Here is a 19,344-nt window from a genome sequence, read left to right as displayed (position 1 = left end):
GTTCAGTGTAGCTGCGTAGCCAGTATGTGGTAGCATCCAGATGTTCTGCTGATCCGTTTTATCTCTTCACAGTGGTGCATTGAGACGGGACTGGCTGGTTGACAGTATATTGAATGAGGTGCTGTATTGTATTGTGCAGAGACTGGGAGGTATGCTGCTGTATTTTAACATGCACAGATGATACAGTGTGTTGGGTGGTGAGCTGCATCATGGATTTCATAGGCTGTGAAGGTGTGATTTTGTGCTGGTGTATTTTAGCTGTTATAATGTGTAGCTGCACATGTCATATAGCACAGTGGGAGGTATTGTACTGTAGTAATTGATGCTGTGATGGTATGGACTATCTATTTTGAAGGATTGTATTGCCACATGTTAACAGTGAGCTTTTCTGGTGTTATTTGTATGTGGACTGGATAATATAATAATAATATGCAGGTGTTTGGTAGTGGTTGTGGACTGGCACAGCACTGATAGTGAGCTGATCTGTAATAGTTAGTAGGCTATACAGGGTCTTAGGGGGTTTTGGATGCTAGCGGAGATGACTGTAAGTGGACTGGTGTGAATGTTGTGGTGTGGTAGTGTATTTCTGTGGGATTTACAGTTATTTATTTATCTTCCTCTGCCAATGCCGCATGGCAGAATGTACTCCCCACCGGAGTGTTGAGTGGGGTGGTGAGTGTGTGTGAGAGAGTGTGTGTGTGTGTGTGTGTGTGTGTGTGTGTGTGTGTGTGTGTGTGACGGGGGGAAAGTGAGAGGGATGATCAAAAGGAGTGTGTCTACCCGCCTGAACAAGTCGTCCAGCTTTCCCCAAGTTGACCAGGGGAAGGCTGCGAAGACAGGATGGAGCTTCCGGCTGGGCCACGCTCGCAGGGCGCTGAGCAGCAGGGTCAAAGGGCCTTCCTCCTCACCTTCAACATCATCATCCTCACCCTGCGTTTTCTCCACAGCTCCCCCGCCACCCAAGAGAGCCCCCAGCACCACTTTGACACTGCGCTCCAAGTCTATGACCGCCGAACTGGAGGAACTGGGTTAGTGTGAGAACACAAAGATGCAAACATTCACAAACTTGTACACAAACAAACACTAACACATATCTCCCCACTCTCTCTCTCTCTTTCTCTTTTTCTGTCTCTCTCTCCCCTATTCACTTAACCGTTCTGGTTAAAATATGCTTCCTGCCTTCATACAACTTAGAACATTTCTACAGCTCTGACAGCATGATCTTTTCTTTCTCTTCACCTGTTGACATTTCCTTTCTCTTTGATGCATTCACTTTCTCTCTCTCTCTCTCTCTCTCTCTCTCTCTCTCTCTCTCTCTCTCTCTCTCTCTCTCTCTCTCTCTCTCTCTCTCCTCTCTCTCTCTCCACACACACACATACCCTGACCCACATTATTTTCTCTCTCTCTCTCTCTCTCTCTCACTCACACACACACACACACACACACACACACACACACACACACACACACACACACACACACACACACACACACACACATACCCTGACCCACATTATTTTCTGTCTTCGTTGACATGATCTCTCTTTCACCAAGCTTCCGTCCGGAGGAGGAGAGGAGGTGAGCCTGAGTGGAAACCTATTGAGGCATCATCATGGCCTCTGAGCGTGACAGACACACTGTTCATTATAGATGAAGCACCGGCACGGCATGGGCACTGAGCTCTGAGTTAGTCAGTCAGTCAGTTAGGACCTGCTTCTCCATCTGGATGCTCCCAAAGATATTAGACTCAGACGCTATACACCGTGCCTCCGATCCAACATAGTGAAGGTTTCTTTAGTTGTATGATATGCATGTTGTAATTGTCAACTGTAAATGTATTTGAACACATGTAGGCTTGCATGGTTGTGTTGATATTGTGTGTAGATGTGATATTTTCTAGATGTTTGATAGGGACAAGGAGCTGTGCATTGTGTGTAAACACTCACAATGTGTAAAAAGCATTTTGGTCCATACGTGCTGTGTAGCTGTATGCAGACTGTGTTGTCTGTGTGATCCCTGTACAGAAAGGCTAGATGAGATGCTAGCACCTCAGGAGCCTGTGACGTTACGTTCCCAGCCCACAGAGGCTGACTACAGAGCTGCTACTGTCAAACAGAGACCTACCGGCAGGAGAATCACACAATCAGAGATCAGTGTGAGTATATTCACACACACACACACATGCGCAGAAACAAATCGATGCACATTCTTTCTCCCACCCACCCACGCACTCACACAAACGTACACATCTGAACACACATTCTCACATACACACATATTCACATACACACATATTCACATACACAGGCCAACCCTGGTGACACAGAGACCTACTAGCCGCAGAATAATATCAGCATATATACCCTCCCACACACTCACATACAGTACATTCTGTTTTGTATAAAATGTGTCTGAAACCTATGTGTATTTCTCTGTGTGTGTGGGTGTGTGTGTGTGTGTTTGTGTTGCAGTCGTTGTTTGAGAGGCAGGGCATGGCATTACATGGTGGGCTCCACCCAAGGATGGAGAGGGCTCATATGCAGCTGCCTAGAGGGATGTCCAGGACCAAGTCATTTGGTAACACCTTTCACCTTTAGTACAGTACTCAGTCAATAACTTGATAACTGTAGTGCAGCATCTTTGTACTGCTTTAGGCTATCTATCTCTCTCTGACCTTTTCCCCCTGACCTCTCCAGGTGCGACTGAGGAGGACCGTCTGTCGGTGTTGGCTGGAGAACATCGTTTCCCCCGGAGCTCCTCCATGACGGACAGCCTCAGAGACCACTCCCACTCCCATTCTATCCCGCCCCTCCCCAGACCGCACCTCCTCCTCCCCCTTCCCTCTACTACCTGGACACTGGCCCTCCTCCTGCTTTCTGCCCCCCTCCTCCCCCTGCCAGGGGTCATGGTCAGGGTCATGACCCTGGAGGTCGTTCCAGCTTCAAGCCCTCCTCCCTGGACCTGGACCGGCCCTACGACCCATCGCCCCGCCAGTCCTCCCACATCGAACGCCAGAAGAAGGCTAGGTCAATGATTATTCTACAAGATTCCTCCCACTTACCCGTGGAGCCCACCGACATCCCCCGCCCCTCCGCATCCGCTACACCACCAGAGCGAATCAAACGGAAAGGCCGGGTGATTGACAACCCGTACGCCAATGTTGGCCAGTTTAGTATTGGATTGTACACACCCACCAAGCCCCAGCGCAAGAAGAGCCCTCTGGTGAAACAGCTACAGGTAGGTTATTCTATTTATTCTGATTATTGTTACTATAGCAAGTGAACAAAGTTTATTTAGAAGTTTCTAATTTATTGTCCTATCTACCCCTCCAGGTGGAGGACGCACAGGAGAGAGCCAGCATCGCCTTGGCCGCTGCCCACTCCCGAGAGACCTCCCCCTCTGGTCGACACACACACACCCACGGCCACACACACACCAGCCGGGCCGACTACTACCAGCAGCAGCTGATGGTGGAGCGCGAGCGTATGCGTCTCCAGGGAGAGGCCTTGCTGCAGGGGAAAGGGCCGTTCGCTGTTGCTATCGCTGGCGCCGTGAAGGACCGAGAGCGCCGACTAGAGGAGCGGAGGAAATCCACAGTCTTCCAGTCAGTGGGGACCATGGAGGGGGGGTCGGGGTCCGCCCCTGAGCCCCCCTCCTACACCACATCTCGATCCATCGATGAGCGCCTACTCAGCAGAGAACTAGGCCAGCTGCCACCCCCCGCTCTGGCCCTGCGCCCCTCACCTGGCGGCACTACCTTCATCCACCCACTCACAGGGAAGCCCCTGGACCCTAACTCACCCCTTGCTCTTGCGCTGGCCGCAAGGGAGCGGGCACTTACCTCCCAGAGCCAGTCCCCCGCCAGCAGCCCTGAGCCCAGGACTAAACAGGACAGGGCTGGTGTTGGAGGTCAGGGGGCTTCGCTTTTCATCGAAAGCCAGACCAAAGAGCCTCAGCATGGGGGCGGGAGGCCGGGGTCGCCCCAGGCTGGTAAATCCCAGTGGGGAGTGTCATCACCTGCCTTGCTTCGCCAGGAGATGGAGGGAAGAGGGGAGGAGAGGAAGGAGGTGAGGAGAACGGAGGATAAGAAGAGTATGTTGATCAGTATCATGGACACATCACAACAGAAGACAGCTGGACTAATCATGGTCCATGCCACCAGTAACGGCCAGGCGGTGGGGCTGGGACCAGGGCTGGAGAAAACCCCCACCTCCCCAGCCACCGAGCCCATTAAACCCTCCCTCAGTCGGGCTCTGTCACCCAGCCCCTCTGCCTCTCAGCTCCAGGCCCAGGGCCCTTCCAGCCCAGCCCAGGCTCCCCTGGCCCAGGGCAGTTCAGAGGAAGACGTGGAGCCCTACACAGTGAGCCTACCTCCAGCCATGCTGTCCTCCAGTGATGAAGAGACCAGAGAGGAGCTGAAGAAGATTGGGGTGCTCCCACCTCCGGATGAGTTTTCCAACGGGTTGTTGGCCAATTCACAAGCCCAAGCCCAGGGGACCCCTGTACCCCAGTCTAAATCCACCACTTCCCCTACAACCCCTACTCTCCTCACCCCTTCGACCCCAAACCCCAGCCTGACCCCCACCTCTAGCCTGACACCCACCCAACCCCAGGGCCCTCCCCTCCAGCCTACCCCTGGAGGAGCAGTCGTCTCAGGGAAACCCTCATACCCGGACCAGCCCCATCCTCCAGCCCTGCTGGCTGAGTCTGGTTCAGCAGCAGACTCTGGTGTGGAGGAGGCAGACACACGCAGCTCCAGTGAGAGAGAGCGAGACCACCACCTGGAGACCACTAGCACTGTGTCCACCGTCTCCAGCATGTCCACTCTGTCCTCAGAGAGTGGCGAACCCGCTGACACACACACCTCCTATGCCGACGGGCAGACCTTCGTGCTCGACAAGCCGCCAGTGCCTCCCAAGCCCCGGCTCAAGTCTCACATTGGAGGCAATAAAGGCCCGGTCACCTTCAGGGACCCGCTGCTGAAGCAGAGCTCTGACAGCGAGCTGTTATCCCAGCAGCAGGCGGCTGCTCTAGCCGCAGCAGCAGCCGGAGGGGCAGGGCTGGGGCATGGAGGCCTAGGGTCTGGAGGCCTGGGGCATGGAGGCCTCGGGTCTGGAGGCCTGGGGCATGGAGGCCTCGGGTCTGGAGGCCTGGGGCATGGAGGCCTCGGGTCTGGAGGCCTGGGGCATGGGGGCCTGGGTTCTGGAGGCCTAGGGTCAGGCTCTATATCTAGCCTGGTGGGAGGCCCCGGGAGGCCCCGCTACCTCTTCCAGAGGAGGTCCAAGCTGTGGGGAGACCAGATGGAGGCGCGAGGACCCGGGGTGGGGTTAGGGATGGGGAGTCTGGGGAGTCTAGGGGGGTTGGGGTTGGGGCTGGGGGGTGAGGAGGGGGGAAACCATCGGTGATGGGGGAACTAAGTTCCAGATTGCAGCAGCTGAATAAGGATACCAGGTCACTGGGGGAGGAGGAGCCACTGGGGTCATCGCTGGACCCTGGGAGGAAGTCCCCTGTGACAGGCGCCAGGTAAGATAGGACAGAGGGAGGCTAACTGAACATTGCCAAACCAACCTTAGGCCCTATTCAAGTACTTCAAGATGCATCATTCTTTCCTCCCTTCCTTCAAGTAATCAAGAATCAAGAAGGAATCCAACACCTTTTGGGTGGATGAAGCAAGGTTCCATTAGGCTACACAGCTTTTACATATCCACTCAGCTCTTACTGTTCAAATAGTTCCACGTTAGGTTAAAAACAAAGCATAAAAAAATGTGTAAATATTGAATTCTAATGATCACTGCTGGGTGTGTTGTGCATGGTTTGCTCTTTCCCATGACAAAGTATGCCACTGCCGCCCTATCCCCTGCACAGCCGACTGCAGTGGTAAGTAAATAAGAGAGACTGAGGGTTGAAGACACACCTAGCCAATGGTACGATGCTAGCGTTAGTCTTCCTTAGCAATGCTAGGTCAAACAGGCCCTTTCATTAGCAATCCCCATCCCTCTCCCCATCTGGTATTAGCAATATTAAGGTGGGGTAATAGGGTTAGAGTTGAGATTACTCTTAGACATGTTGGTGTGGAACCTTCATCAGAATGCAGCTCCATCCATGATACCTATGGAGTGACTGTTTGACACGCCATTTCTTTTATTTCCATTGTTCTACTGAAAGTCCTTTGTATTCCTACAGATGTGACACGGACATGGAAGAGAGTAAACCTTAAGTTTATAGCCTCTAGGGTAAACCCAAAGTCATTTTATATTTTTTCCTAACCAGCCTAACAACTAACCCCATGGGAATGAAATAACCCTACTTACATTTTCAGATTTTTTTATTTGTATTTATCAAACCGCCATGTCAGTTGTTTCCTTGTTTGCATGATCCACTACCTGACCTCTCGACCAATACAATGAGACATCAGGCTCATCATACAGTAACTAGTAAATCACTTCCTGTGGAGGGCCATAAACCATGACTATGTGTAATTCCAAATATAACCTATATACATTTAGTACTGTATCTCTCTGAGACTCCACCATTATAATGTAAAATGTATATGTTTTCAGTAACTGATTGGAGATTTAAAGAGTATTTTGTGTGGCTCTTTAAAGATGTACAATGTACAGTACATTTTCTCTAATTAGGACTGCTAGGTCTAGACTGAGTAAACCTCAGATCATCTCAAATAATTTGATGATGTAATTCTGTACAGTACAGAGATTATAGACCACCTGGAACATGCTGAGTTCTACACTCTGTTCCCAGTTTCCATGGTGACAGCATTGGCCTGCCATCCACAGTCGGCTTTGTTGTATCTAGTCAGTAAATCAGCTCTAAATCTAATAACAGTCAATAAAACACTGTGTGTGTGCATGCACGTGTGTGTGCTGGGTTGGTCGATCAGTCAGTCAATGCAAACAAGGTAACACAGGGCCTGGAGGCATGCACTTCCTGAACGCTTCTTCTCATCTCACACACATACACTCACCTCTGACATTTAGGCACTGACCTATGACCCTGCCAACTGACCCTTTCCACACACACCTCCCTCTCTCCTATGTGCAGTGTTCAGCAGGATTGGGTAGAAGGTGCCTCTAACCACTGATACTGGATCAGATAGTTTTTTAACACCACGTGGTTTAAGTTACGAATTGGGGGTTGGGTAATCTGATTCTACATCTGTGGTTATGGTTAACATCTAGCTCAAGCTCTCTCTCTCTCTCCTTAGATTCCTACCATCTCTCTCCTTTTTGTCACCAACCATGTTCACACTCTCCTTCCACTATGGTCTTCTGACTGCTTAAAGGGATAGTACAACTCAAAAGTCTGTCAGATGTCTGATACCAAATAATGAATGGAATCTGCAGACTTCTCCTGATGCATATACAATAGCAGGATCTACACATACTATATATAAGATCATCTATACAATATAATTACATAAATGTTGGTTATGGACTACATACATTTTAGCCTGACTTTTTAGGTATAAAAACATCTGACATTGTTCTGGAGTGAACTGTCCCTTTAACGTTCAGAGAGATTGGGCTACATGAACGATCCCTCCCACCCCCTCAGCTTCAAGCACATCAGCAGAGATGCAGTGGAGTAAACTGTCGCCTATTGTAGAAATATTAATGCACATTTGCTTGCATTTACATGAATGTGCTTTAGTTGTTATTATTAGTTTGGACTTCCTTATTTTAGTAGCCTATTATATCTTATGTTGATCATATAATGAATAGTGATTGGTGGATGTAGGTAGGGGATAGTGGCTATAGGTGAATGCACCAATTTGTAAGTCGCTCTGGATAAGAGCGTCTGCTAAATTACGTAAATGTAAATGTATAGAGTATAAAATAGTTTAGATGTAGTTAGTTAGTGTGAGGCTCAGTTGACCAGCCTTACGGATAGCAATAGTCTTCTATCAGGAGTCTTCAGATGCATCTGAATAGTTTCAAATGGATTCCTCTCCTCACCTTAATCTGCACCGAACTGCTCTGAACAGGTGAAAGCAACATGTGGGATGCCTACTTGGAATTCACTTTCACCTGTCCAGTTCCTATCATATGATGAGGTGACTATTAAGTAAATAAGGGAAGAGGAAAGCGAGAGGAAAATAAGTGATTTTAGGACTATTGAGATGGAACCCTGATGCCTGTGTTTGTCTACTGAGCAGGAGGACCAGTTATGACTACCAGTACCACCCTGACCTCGTTGTGGATAGGATCAGTAATGGTGGCCTGCGAGCTCGCCTCAACTCTCTCTCCATGAAGCTCAGCAATGTTCTCAGATAAGGTTCTGAGGGACACTACCATTATAGCATTTTATAGAGTAGTTATGGTTAGTCATATAGCATAGCAAAGCAAATGTGTTGGATATTTCACCATGTGTTTGAAGTAAGTATCACGTACTGTCAACTCAACCAATCCCAGAGCTGGACTCTGACATCACCTATATTCCCTCATACCATGATGTCACATGTGTCATGTGACAGAGTGTTCTGATTGGCCCACTCCTCTCCCTCAGTTAATTTCACTTGTCTTGACCTTATCCAAACAAAATCAACCCCTCTGCTTCGTCCCGCCCCCAACGTCATCCGATACTTCTTTTTCTACTGACTTTTCCTTTTCAGTTTAAAGGAAGGAAAAGCAGAAATTATACACACAATTATTCTTTCTCTCTCTTCCTCCCTCTCATTCTTCACACAGTTGCAGAACTCACTCGTGTGATTTCTCTGGTGTGATCACTCACTCAGTGTTCCTCCATACATTTAACACCATCCCCTGTCTGTCCCATTCATATGTATTCATACCGCCACAAATGCTATATGTCTCATTCATTCATGTCCACCATGCTATGTTGTCATAGCTTTAGCTGGTTCAGGAAGTCATGGTTGTCATTGGTTTGAGTTGTGGTCTTGGTCTTCTGTTCTTCTCTGATCTTTGATTTATGTTACATATGTTTCTGTTTGATATCAGTGACTGTGTTGGGGATGGCATTGGTCCACTGACTAATTACTTATCACACACTACACTATACACTTTACTCTACTATACTGTACATTACTATGAGTCTCCATAACCTGAGTTTAAACCCACAAACACACAGAGTCAGGAGACTCTTGCCATTCATCCTGTTTCTTGTTGTTTTATTTTGGTTTGAATTCTTTATTGTTTTGTTCAGTGTTTGAGATGTGAATTGTGTTCTCATTTCTCTCTCATGTGGCCTGCTGGACTCATCGGGTTCTGATTTACTCAACTCTGCTGTCGTTGTCATGTCAAACACACACATACCCCATACATAAACACACACTAACACTAACACATGCACCATACACACACACAGACACACACATACACCATACATAAACACACGCTAACACTAACACATGCACCATACACACACACAGACACACACATACACCATACATAAACACACGCTAACACTAACACATGCACCATACACACACACAAACACACACATACCCCATACATAAACACACGCTAACACATGCACCATACACACACACAGACACACACATACCCCATACATAAACACACGCTAACACATGCACCATACACACACACAAACACACACACACACTAACAAACACACTCACCATGCATGCACACACACAAACATGGCCAGCGGAGTTATCTAAAGCAGAGCCAGGTGTGGCTAGCAGGCTACGTTTCACGGACTGATGCTAACATTCTCTCCCATTGCTCTCTCTCTGCTCACCTTGCATGCTCCGCCCCGCTGCTCTGATCTGATTGGTCTAGAACTGACTGTACGCCCAGGAGGGCAAGACGACTGTGTAAGTGCACATGGAGTTCATGTCATCTCACTCCGCCTACCTCTGTAGCTACCAACCCTCTTACGTCTTAAACCCATGCCCATAGCCCTCTCCCAACACACACACACAAATGCCTTGGCTGTTTCCCACCTCTCCACCCCTCCCTCCCCTTAACCCCTCACTCTCTCCTCTCATTCCTGCGGTATTGACTGTTCTTCACCTCAAAGCTCTCAGGACTCACACTGCACCGTGATTTAAAACAGCGTCAAACATAGACAAATAATCAAACCATTACTAACATTATCTAACACTGCACACAGAGTACAATCCGTAGTGAGATTCATGGAAAGCACTGGGATGTAGTATGAATACGTTACTTTGCACATCATTTGCAGTGTGAGGACTGAGCTAGTGTTGTAGCTGCCATAGCTCGCTCTCTCCTTTCTTTCCCATAGAGGAGACCATTTTTTCTCCCATACAGAGCCCTACCCCTGTCTATTGTAGAGCAATAGAGACATGACCCTTACTCTTACTGCATGCATGGTCAGCTTTTTGACCCAAAATATGCTGACACAAGTAAATAATGTTCACTGCTTTAATTTGTGTATGTTTGCGTGTGTTCTTGTTTGTGTGTGTGGTTGAAGTCATGGTCAGGTTTTGACCAATTATGCTACAGCTCTGTAATTTGTTGGAGGTCACAGGAAGCTTGTATCATGTTCCTGTGACAGTAAAGAATCACTAACACCCTCCATCACACATCCACATGGCTTTATACTGGGCCATTAAAGAAAAACATGCCATTTCATGTCTATTTTAGAGTCAGGGTAAGGGTTCTAAGAGGGAATAGGGTTTCCATGTCAAAGTTAGTTCAAAGGAGAGTTTAAAAATGGACATCTGAGAAGCTATCCTCCCATGCTGGGAGTCAGGACCAGATTCTGAGTCTCTATAGAGTTAAGAATGGCCACTAGTGAAACTGCACCAGTTTCTGGGTCCCGTCTGTGAGACTGGAGCTACCATGCTGGCTGACATGACAGTTTCTGAGTCTCAGTGGAATTTAGAATGGGCATCAGTGAAACTGAGCAGTGGGAGCTAGGGAAATGCTGATGAGGACTCTGAGTGTGAGAGGACAACTCACTTGGCAATGAGACGGAATGAAGTTTCACTAAAGTAATTTACAAAAGAGAGAAGGAAAGATAGAGAGGGAGTGAAAGATCGAGAGTGATCAGCAGAGGTACTCTCAGTGATTTGCTCTGTCAAAGTGAGCTTAGTGTTGCTGGATCATCTTCCACTAGCTAGACGGTATACAGCTCTTGTGTCTCATGCGCTCCATATGCCAGTGACCGGAGAGAGGAAACCGAAAGAGAACAAAGAAAGATACCAGACAGAGAGACTACAGACAGAGAGACTACAGACAGAGAGACTACAGACAGAGAGACTACAGACAGAGAGAGACTACAGACAGAGAGAGACTACAGACAAAGAGAGACTACAGACAGACTACATACAAAGAGAGACTACGTACAAAGAGAGACTACAGACAGAGAGAGACTACAGACAGAGAGACTACAGACAGAGAGACTACAGACAGAGAGACTACAGACAGAGAGAGACTACAGACAGAGAGACTACAGACAGAGAGACTACAGACAAAGAGACTACAGACAGAGAGACTACAGACAGAGAAAGACTACAGACAGAGAAAGACTACAGACAGAGAGAGACTACAGACAGAGAGCAACTACAGACAGAGAGAGACTGCAGACAGAGAGACTACAGACAGAGAGACTACAGACAGAGAGACTACAGACAGAGAGAGACTACAGACAGAGAGAGACTACAGACAGAGAGAGACTACAGACAGAGAGACTACAGACAGAGAGACTACAGACAGAGAGACTACAGACAGAGAGACTACAGAGAGCGAGACTACAGACAGAGAAAGACTACAGCCAGAGAGAGACTACAGACAGAGAGACTACAGACAGAGAGACTACAGACAAAGAGAGACTACAGACAGACAGAGAGAGACTATAGACAGAGAGACTACAGCCAGAGAGAGACTACAGCCAGAGAGAGACTACAGACAGAGAGAGACTACAGACAGAGAGACTACAGAGAGAGAGACTACAGAGAGAGAGACTACAGAGAGACTACCGAGGGAATTGGTAGATACGGTGCCTTCAGAAAGTATTCACACCTCTTGACTTATTTCCACATTTTGTTGTGTGACAGCCTGGATTTAAAACTGATTACAATTTAGATTTTTGTCACTGGCCTACACACAATACCCCATAATGTCAAAGTGGAATTATGTTTTTCAATTATTTTACAAATTAATTAAAATGAAAAGCTGAAATGTCTAAATATACCTAAATAAGTTCAGGAGTAAGAATTTGCTTAGCAAGTCACATAATTAGTTGCATGCACTCACTCTGTTGGTGATTTTAAAACAGTTACAGAGTTTAATGGCTGTGATAGGAGAAAGCTGAGGATGGACCAACGACATTGTAGTTACTCCACAATACTAACCTAATTGACAGAGTGAAAAGAAGGAAGACTGTACAGAATAATAATATTGCAAAACATGCATCCTGTTTGCAACAAGGCACTAAAGTAATAATGCAAAAAATGTGTCCTGAATACAACGTGTTATGTTTGGGGCAAATCCAATAGTACCACTCTCTATATTTTCAAGCAAAGTGGTGGCTGCATCATGTTATGGGTATGCTTGTCAAAATCAAATCAAATCACATGTTTAGCAGATGTTAATGCGAGTGAAGCGAAATGCTTGTACTTCTAGTTCCGACAGTGCAGTAATATCTAACAAGTAATCTAACAATTCCCCAACAACTACATAATACACACAAATCTAAAGGGGTGAATGAGAATATGTACATGTAAGTATATGGATGAGACATGGCCGAGCGGCATAGGCAAGGTGAAACAGATGATATAAAATACAGTAAATACATGTGATATGAGTAATGTAAGATATGTAAACATTATTAAAGTGGTATTATTTAGAATGCATTGTATAAGTGACTAGTGATCAATTTATTAAAGTGTTAAAGTGTCCAGTGATTGGGTCTCAATGTAGGCAGCAGCCTCTCTGAGTTAGTGGTTGCTTTTAAGCAGTCTGATGGCCTTGAGATGGAAGCTGTTTTTCAGTCTCTCGGTCCCAGCTTTGATACATGTAATGGTTAAGGACTGAGGATTTTTCAGGATAAAAATAAACTAAATGTAACTAAGCACAGGCAAAATCCTAGAGGAAATCCTGGTTCAGTCTGCTTTCCACCAGACACTGGGAGATTAATTCACCTTTCAGCAGGACAATAACCTAAAATACAAGGCCAGATCTACACTAGTTGCTTACCAAGAAGACAGTGGCCGAGTTACAGTTTTGACTTAAATCTACTTGAACATCTATGGCAAGACCTGAAAATGGTTGTCTAGCAATGATCAACAACCAATTTAACAGAGCTTGAAGAATTTTGAAAAGAATAATGGGTAAATGTTGCACAATCCAGGTGTTCAGAGCTCTTAGAGACTTACCTAGAAAGACTCACAGCTGTTATCGCTGCCAAAGGTGCTTCTTAAAAGTATTGACTCAGTGGTGTGAATACTTATGTAAATTAGATATTTCTGTATTTCATTTTCAATAAATTTGCAAAAATTCTACAAACATGTTTTCACTTCGTCATTACTGGGTATTGTGTGTAGATGGGTGAGAAAAAAATCAATTTAATCCATTTTGAATTCAGGCTGTAACGCAACAAAATTTTGAATAAGTCAAGGGGTATGAATACTTTCTGAAGGCACTATAGAACACATTTTTGCTCTGTCACATGCTTTACCATGTTCCTCTCTCCTGAGCCCAAGGAGAGTGGGCCATCCTGTAGTAGGCCTTTAAGTCATGATCCAACTAAATAGTTGAAAATACTGAAGCTTTTGATCTTGCTGTGAGGTTACCTAGCTTGCTCTCACTAACAGTCACTAACCTTGCAGCCCACATTGAGTGGCTTGATGTTCCAAAGGCTCAACAGATCAAATGGCTCTTTCTACTTGTGTGAAGCTTTATAGATAAAAACACGGTGATGTTGTTCTAATATCTCTTTACCTCTGCCTTTCTTTCTCTACATCCCATTGCGCTTGCTCTCTCTGTATCTTTCTTTCTCTGTATCCCTCTCACCCTCTTCACCTCCTAACCTCCCTCTCTTTCTCTTTCTCTCTCTTCATATTTCTCTCCTCCAGACTTTTCAGCAGTCTAGGAGAGCTCCACACCATTTCCCAGAGAAGCTACGGCACCACCTACACCATCCGGCCTGGCAGCCGCTTTCCCGTTACACGCCGCACTCCAAGCCCTGGCTCGGGCTCCCCGGATCGTGGTGACCCCCTCAGCCGACTCCCAGGCTTCGGCCTACCCACCTCACCCACCACGCCGCACCACACCATCCTCAAGTCGTCCAGCCTCAGCCTGCACCATGAGCCCAAAGAGGTACGCTTTGTTATGAGGAGCTCCAGCGCCCGGTCCCGCTCACCCTCCCCGTCCCCTTGTCACTCCCCCGGGCTGGGCTCGCCCCTCCTGGCCCTCAGGCCCTTCCACCAGAAGCCCCTCCACCTGTGGAACAAGTACGACGTTGGAGACTGGCTGGAGAGCATCAACCTGGGGGAGCACAGAGCCGGCTTTCAAGAGCACGAGATCGAGGGCTCGCACCTCCCGGCACTCACCAAGGATGACTTTGCTGAGCTGGGGGTGACGCGCGTGGGACACCGCATGAACATCGAACGAGCACTTAAACAACTGCTGGAGAGCTGACCCCTGCTATGAGAGAGAGAGGTAGATAGAGAGGGAGAGAAAGAAAGGGAGATGGAGAGAGATAGATGGGGAGAGGGAGATGTGGAGAGAGAGGGAGAGAGAGGGGTAAAGAGGGAGATGGGGGAGAGAGAGAGAGGGAGATGGAGAGAGGGAGATGGAGAAAGAGAGAGAGAGGGAGATGGAGAGAGAGACAGAAACAGAGAGAAAACAAGAGAGAGCTTTTAAACTAGCTCCATTTTTAGGTGGAGCTAGTTTTCATTTTAGGTGCAGCTAGTTTTAATTTTTAGGTGAATTTGTTTTCATTTTGATGTTTCTGAAAGTGTACGTTTTTGTATTTATACTCTCAGCACTGCACTGAATGAGTAGGTGTTCAAAAACTTTTGACCGGTAGTGTATATATTTTTCCCCCTAACCCTACCACCCCTCCCCAAATTGGAGTAAACTAATTAAATATATTTTCCTTTATTAAATTCCCCTAAGCCTACCACCCCTGCCCTAATTGGAGTAAACAAATGGATAACAATACTTAGACTTCTACTTTGAAGAAATTCTTTGCAGGAGAGAATCTTGCATGAGCTCCTATTAGAACATTTAATTTGTACCAGCTTCTGTTGTTGCTCCTCTAGTCACACCTTTAACCTCTCCCACAGACCATTCCTTCTTTGTACATCTCCTTCTCTTTCTCCCTCCATCCCTTCCCTCTATCTCTTTGCCTGCTGTTTTTGGCCTCAGAAGGATTCCCTGTTTGCATGAAGAAGGAGGAGGATGAATCTCTAACCATAAGGAAAGTTCAGAGATCTGCTCAGCTACAGCGAACACAGGCGTATAGACACAGTACTGACCTAGAACTGACATAATGTTGACATACTGACAGTACTGACATGGGCCTCTCTCCTCTCTGCCTGGCATTGTAATTAAACTACAGACACTTGAGCCCAGAGACGGAGCTCCGCGTTGGAGACCACATAGGGAAAACTCCTCCATCCTGGGACCTTCTTGAGGACTGACACTGCTATCTATTATATTTGGAGAATGTTTAACCAACACTAGTGGCTTTTTTCATAATCAAAACATTTTGCTTTTGGTTTCCAAAGGGAATATTATAGATAAATATGATATAAATGTATTTAAATAGTTTTGAGGGGGAAAAAAACGACAGAATGTTGAAATGAAGATATGTAATAAACTAAAGAGCATCTGACTCCTACTTCTAGACAAAGGACAGAGAGAAAACTTTAACATTTATTGAACCAATAATTTACTTGTTTTTACCAATTATATAAATATATATATTTGAAAAAAAGTTAATAGATATATACAAATTAAATTTTGTCATAAAATATACAACTTTAGTAAAACTATACATGGTATTCTATATACAACCCACTGTTGATGAACTGTCCTTACATGGTCACCCTTTCCTGAACAGAAGCATGAAAAGTTGCATCACATCTTGAAAAGAGGGTTGTGGTTTAATTTCTGTTTGTTTTCTTACGGTCTTCCGTCATACTGAAGGGCATCCCACACAGTGAGGGGTGTGACATCCCAGTTTAACCCCAGTGACCCTGTGACCTCAACACATACTCAGATATAGAGACATATATATACACACATGAACAGTCACATAGTCAAACAAATAACACCCTTACATTCACACACGCAGACACACACACATACACACACATACACACACAGTTCTCATCCAAACTAAGACCGGTAGCATCCTTACATACATCTGAGACCATGGTTTGGGAGAACAGATGTCTTAAGAAAGGTGTTTAAAAAAACAAAATCAACAATTGTAATGTGAGTTGCTTCTCTCAACAGTCAGAGACAGTGAGTGTCATTCACACAACAGCACAGCATTAGATCCATACTCTCTGGGAGAACAACAATGGTGTGTTCAGGAGGAAGAAATGTTCTGAATACTGCAGATAGAACTGTCATGATAGAACTGTCATGATAGAACTGACATGATAGAACTGTCATGATGGAACTGTCATGTTAGAACTGTCATGATAGAACTGTCATGATGGAACTGACATGATAGAACTGTCATGATAGAACTGTCATGTTAGAACTGACATGATAGAACTGTCATGATAGAACTGTCATGAGCGTCTTATAAAGAGCTGACATGATTTCCTATTATACAAGTTTATTATTGCTATTTGTAGGTAAAGAATATGTAGTATATTGGAGTGTCACAACAGTGAAGCATGTCTGTTCTCTATAATACATTTATATCTACATTGTTGTATAACGGAGTCCCCTGAATGGTGGACACTACAACCACTAAAACCTTTACTAGTCAACAGCAGCACTGAAACCTTTATGCTAAGTGAATATCTTTGTCACGGAGCCACACACCAGTCCAAACTATCTCTGTGAAACTTTATTTTGTCACCGTTTTGAGTAAGCGGGTGTTAAATTCAATGTTGTGTCAACGTTGTAGGGATAACGCTCACTGTCTCACATCGGACCTCACAGATGATTTCACTTCTGACTCTGGTGACATGGGTGTTGTCCCAAATGACATCCTTAACCCTACCGTGCCCTTCTTTTGATCAGAGATTTACATTTTGGGGCACTATATAAGGAAAAGGATATAATTTGGGACACTACCATACCGCCTGACTCCTTGGCTTTTGTGTTGGGTTGATTGTTGGTTTGTGTTTCTATAATGGAGGTGTGGATTTTGTAGCTCTTGGATTATGATGTTTAGAAGATACATTTTTCTATTCACTCACCTAACATGAATTTCAGAGTGAACATTAAGAAAAGGAGAAACAAAAAATAGTAGATCCTCTCAAAAGGAAATCTGAACAAAACACGAATATTTGCTTTTTATATTAATCACAAGCAATGTATATATATGATAGTTTTCATATACATTTTTGAAAATCAAAAATTCTATAGATATATATATATATATATGAATGTTTGGCATATATGCATAGTTAACCACCTAGGAAAAAAGGTGTGATCCGATTTTTATTATTTTCTATGAACTAGGAGATGATTTGCACAAAACAAGGTGCTAGCATTACAGCCACCCATCATTACAGTGCATGTATGCTGTGACTGGAGGAACACCCTGACTCTCTGTACACAACCCCCTCTCTGCTGTGTGTGTGTGTGTGTGGTAGTGTGTGTATGTATGTGTGCTGGGTGTGTATGTGTGTGGTAGGTGGTAGGTGTGCGTGTAAGTTGTTCAAACCCTCAAAGGTGGTCCGCTGTAGCCTTAATTACATCAGAGATTCCTGGCAGTGGCTGTGTCACACACGTGGTGCACACACTGAAATCCAGATGTATAATCATTACAGGACCCTTTGATATCTATTAGAGAGAGAGAGAGAGAATATACTGGGGAGAACTTCAATTTTTATTTATTACATTCTGTCTGTTCATGTGTAGCCCCTGTCTGTGTGTGTGGGGGAATCGGCAGTGGGCAGGGTTTGGGCTGTGGCTTTAATGGGAGACAGAGACACAGACAATTACAGTATTACCATTTGCTCTACAACACCTCTCTATGACTCTCTCCATGACCAGAAGCACTGGCCCTCTGCTCCCCGTTTCATCCAGTTATACACTCTGTCCTCTTTTCCCTTTTCAGACGTTCAGAGTTTTTAAGGGTATGCTATGATGAGGTGATTTTGAAGAGGACTGACAACAAAAAAAACAAAGAAGGAAAAACGTGCCAAAAAATAAACTTTCAATGGTATATTTTTCTTCTTCCTTAGTACTACCTTAGTCTGGATGTTGTTGAGCTGTTACTCACTAATATGGTGCCATCTCCTGGGAATCTTGAGAACTACAGACATTCATTTAGCTTCACTGTCTGGACACAACCTTTTTGGAGTGGAACTGCAGACGTTTTTATGTTTTGTAAAGGAATATATATATAAACTGAAAAATGGATTTTATGAGCTTGCATTATTAACATTTATATTTATATTTTTGAGACAAGGTATCAAAGTATTGTTTGGTTTAACTGTGATGAGTTATACAGCTTGTCTAACTGATGCTGAGAGATGCTGACATGGGTTTACACACAGCACATACATACACACATACTGTACACACATGCAGGCATGCACGTGTGCTCATATACACAGTGCAGCTTGGACTCCAGTTGCTTTCCTGGTTAGGAAAGAATCTAGTGATGGAGAACCTAGTTGGACCCCTCAGTGGGTTGACCACAGGTAGCTTATACAGATGCAAACACATGCTACAGGACACAGAGAGCTGAGGCAGACACGTCATTCACACCAATGAGTTTCTCTTGTACGGTCGACTTCATCTTCTTTTCTAATCAACAAAGCACAATCTACATGGTGAGACGGAGTCGTGATTCCTATTGTTTAATCCAGGGGATCTGGTAGACCCACCACTGGATCAAATGATCTTATCATCATTCAAAGGGGTTTTTCTTTCATTGTTGATTTTCTCCTTGTTTGCACTGTGAAGTTTAACAGGGTGGATCTATTACAGGCCATGTCTGGACCATGCCTGGCCCATCTAAACATCCCCTCCTCTTGATCCCCCAGGCATCCCATATCTTCTTCAAGACACTGAACTCCACACAGAACTGTAGCTTAGCTGAAACTAATGATGAACACAATGTCAACCTCAGTAGATTTATGTTATTCAATAGTTTAGCATTGTTGAATGAATCCTGACAGCATATGTCACATGTGGTAGGAGGTGAAAATGTGAAAGGTCAGATCGCTAG

General features: G+C 45.3%; 1 protein-coding gene across 1 annotated transcript in view; it reads left to right on the top strand.

The window, feature by feature from the left end:
• The window catches only part of LOC123728311 (SH3 and multiple ankyrin repeat domains protein 3-like), a 406,162-nt gene extending 387,627 nt beyond the window's left edge, over positions 1-18,535 (top strand). Inside the window, 9 exon segments of the mRNA XM_045700351.1 lie at positions 948-1,028; positions 1,555-1,578; positions 2,025-2,155; positions 2,472-2,577; positions 2,697-2,804; positions 2,807-3,237; positions 3,333-5,360; positions 5,393-5,523; positions 14,045-18,535. Of these exon segments, the coding sequence (XP_045556307.1) occupies positions 948-1,028; positions 1,555-1,578; positions 2,025-2,155; positions 2,472-2,577; positions 2,697-2,804; positions 2,807-3,237; positions 3,333-5,360; positions 5,393-5,523; positions 14,045-14,609 (3,605 nt within the window). The 3' untranslated portion in view covers positions 14,610-18,535.
• The last annotated feature ends 809 nt before the right edge of the window (positions 18,536-19,344 follow it).

Source organism: Salmo salar, chromosome ssa17 (genome assembly GCF_905237065.1).
Source record: "Salmo salar chromosome ssa17, Ssal_v3.1, whole genome shotgun sequence".
Lineage (NCBI taxonomy): Eukaryota > Metazoa > Chordata > Actinopteri > Salmoniformes > Salmonidae > Salmo > Salmo salar.
Note: the sequence above shows the minus strand (reverse complement) of the source record. Positions and strands in the feature narration are given on the sequence as shown.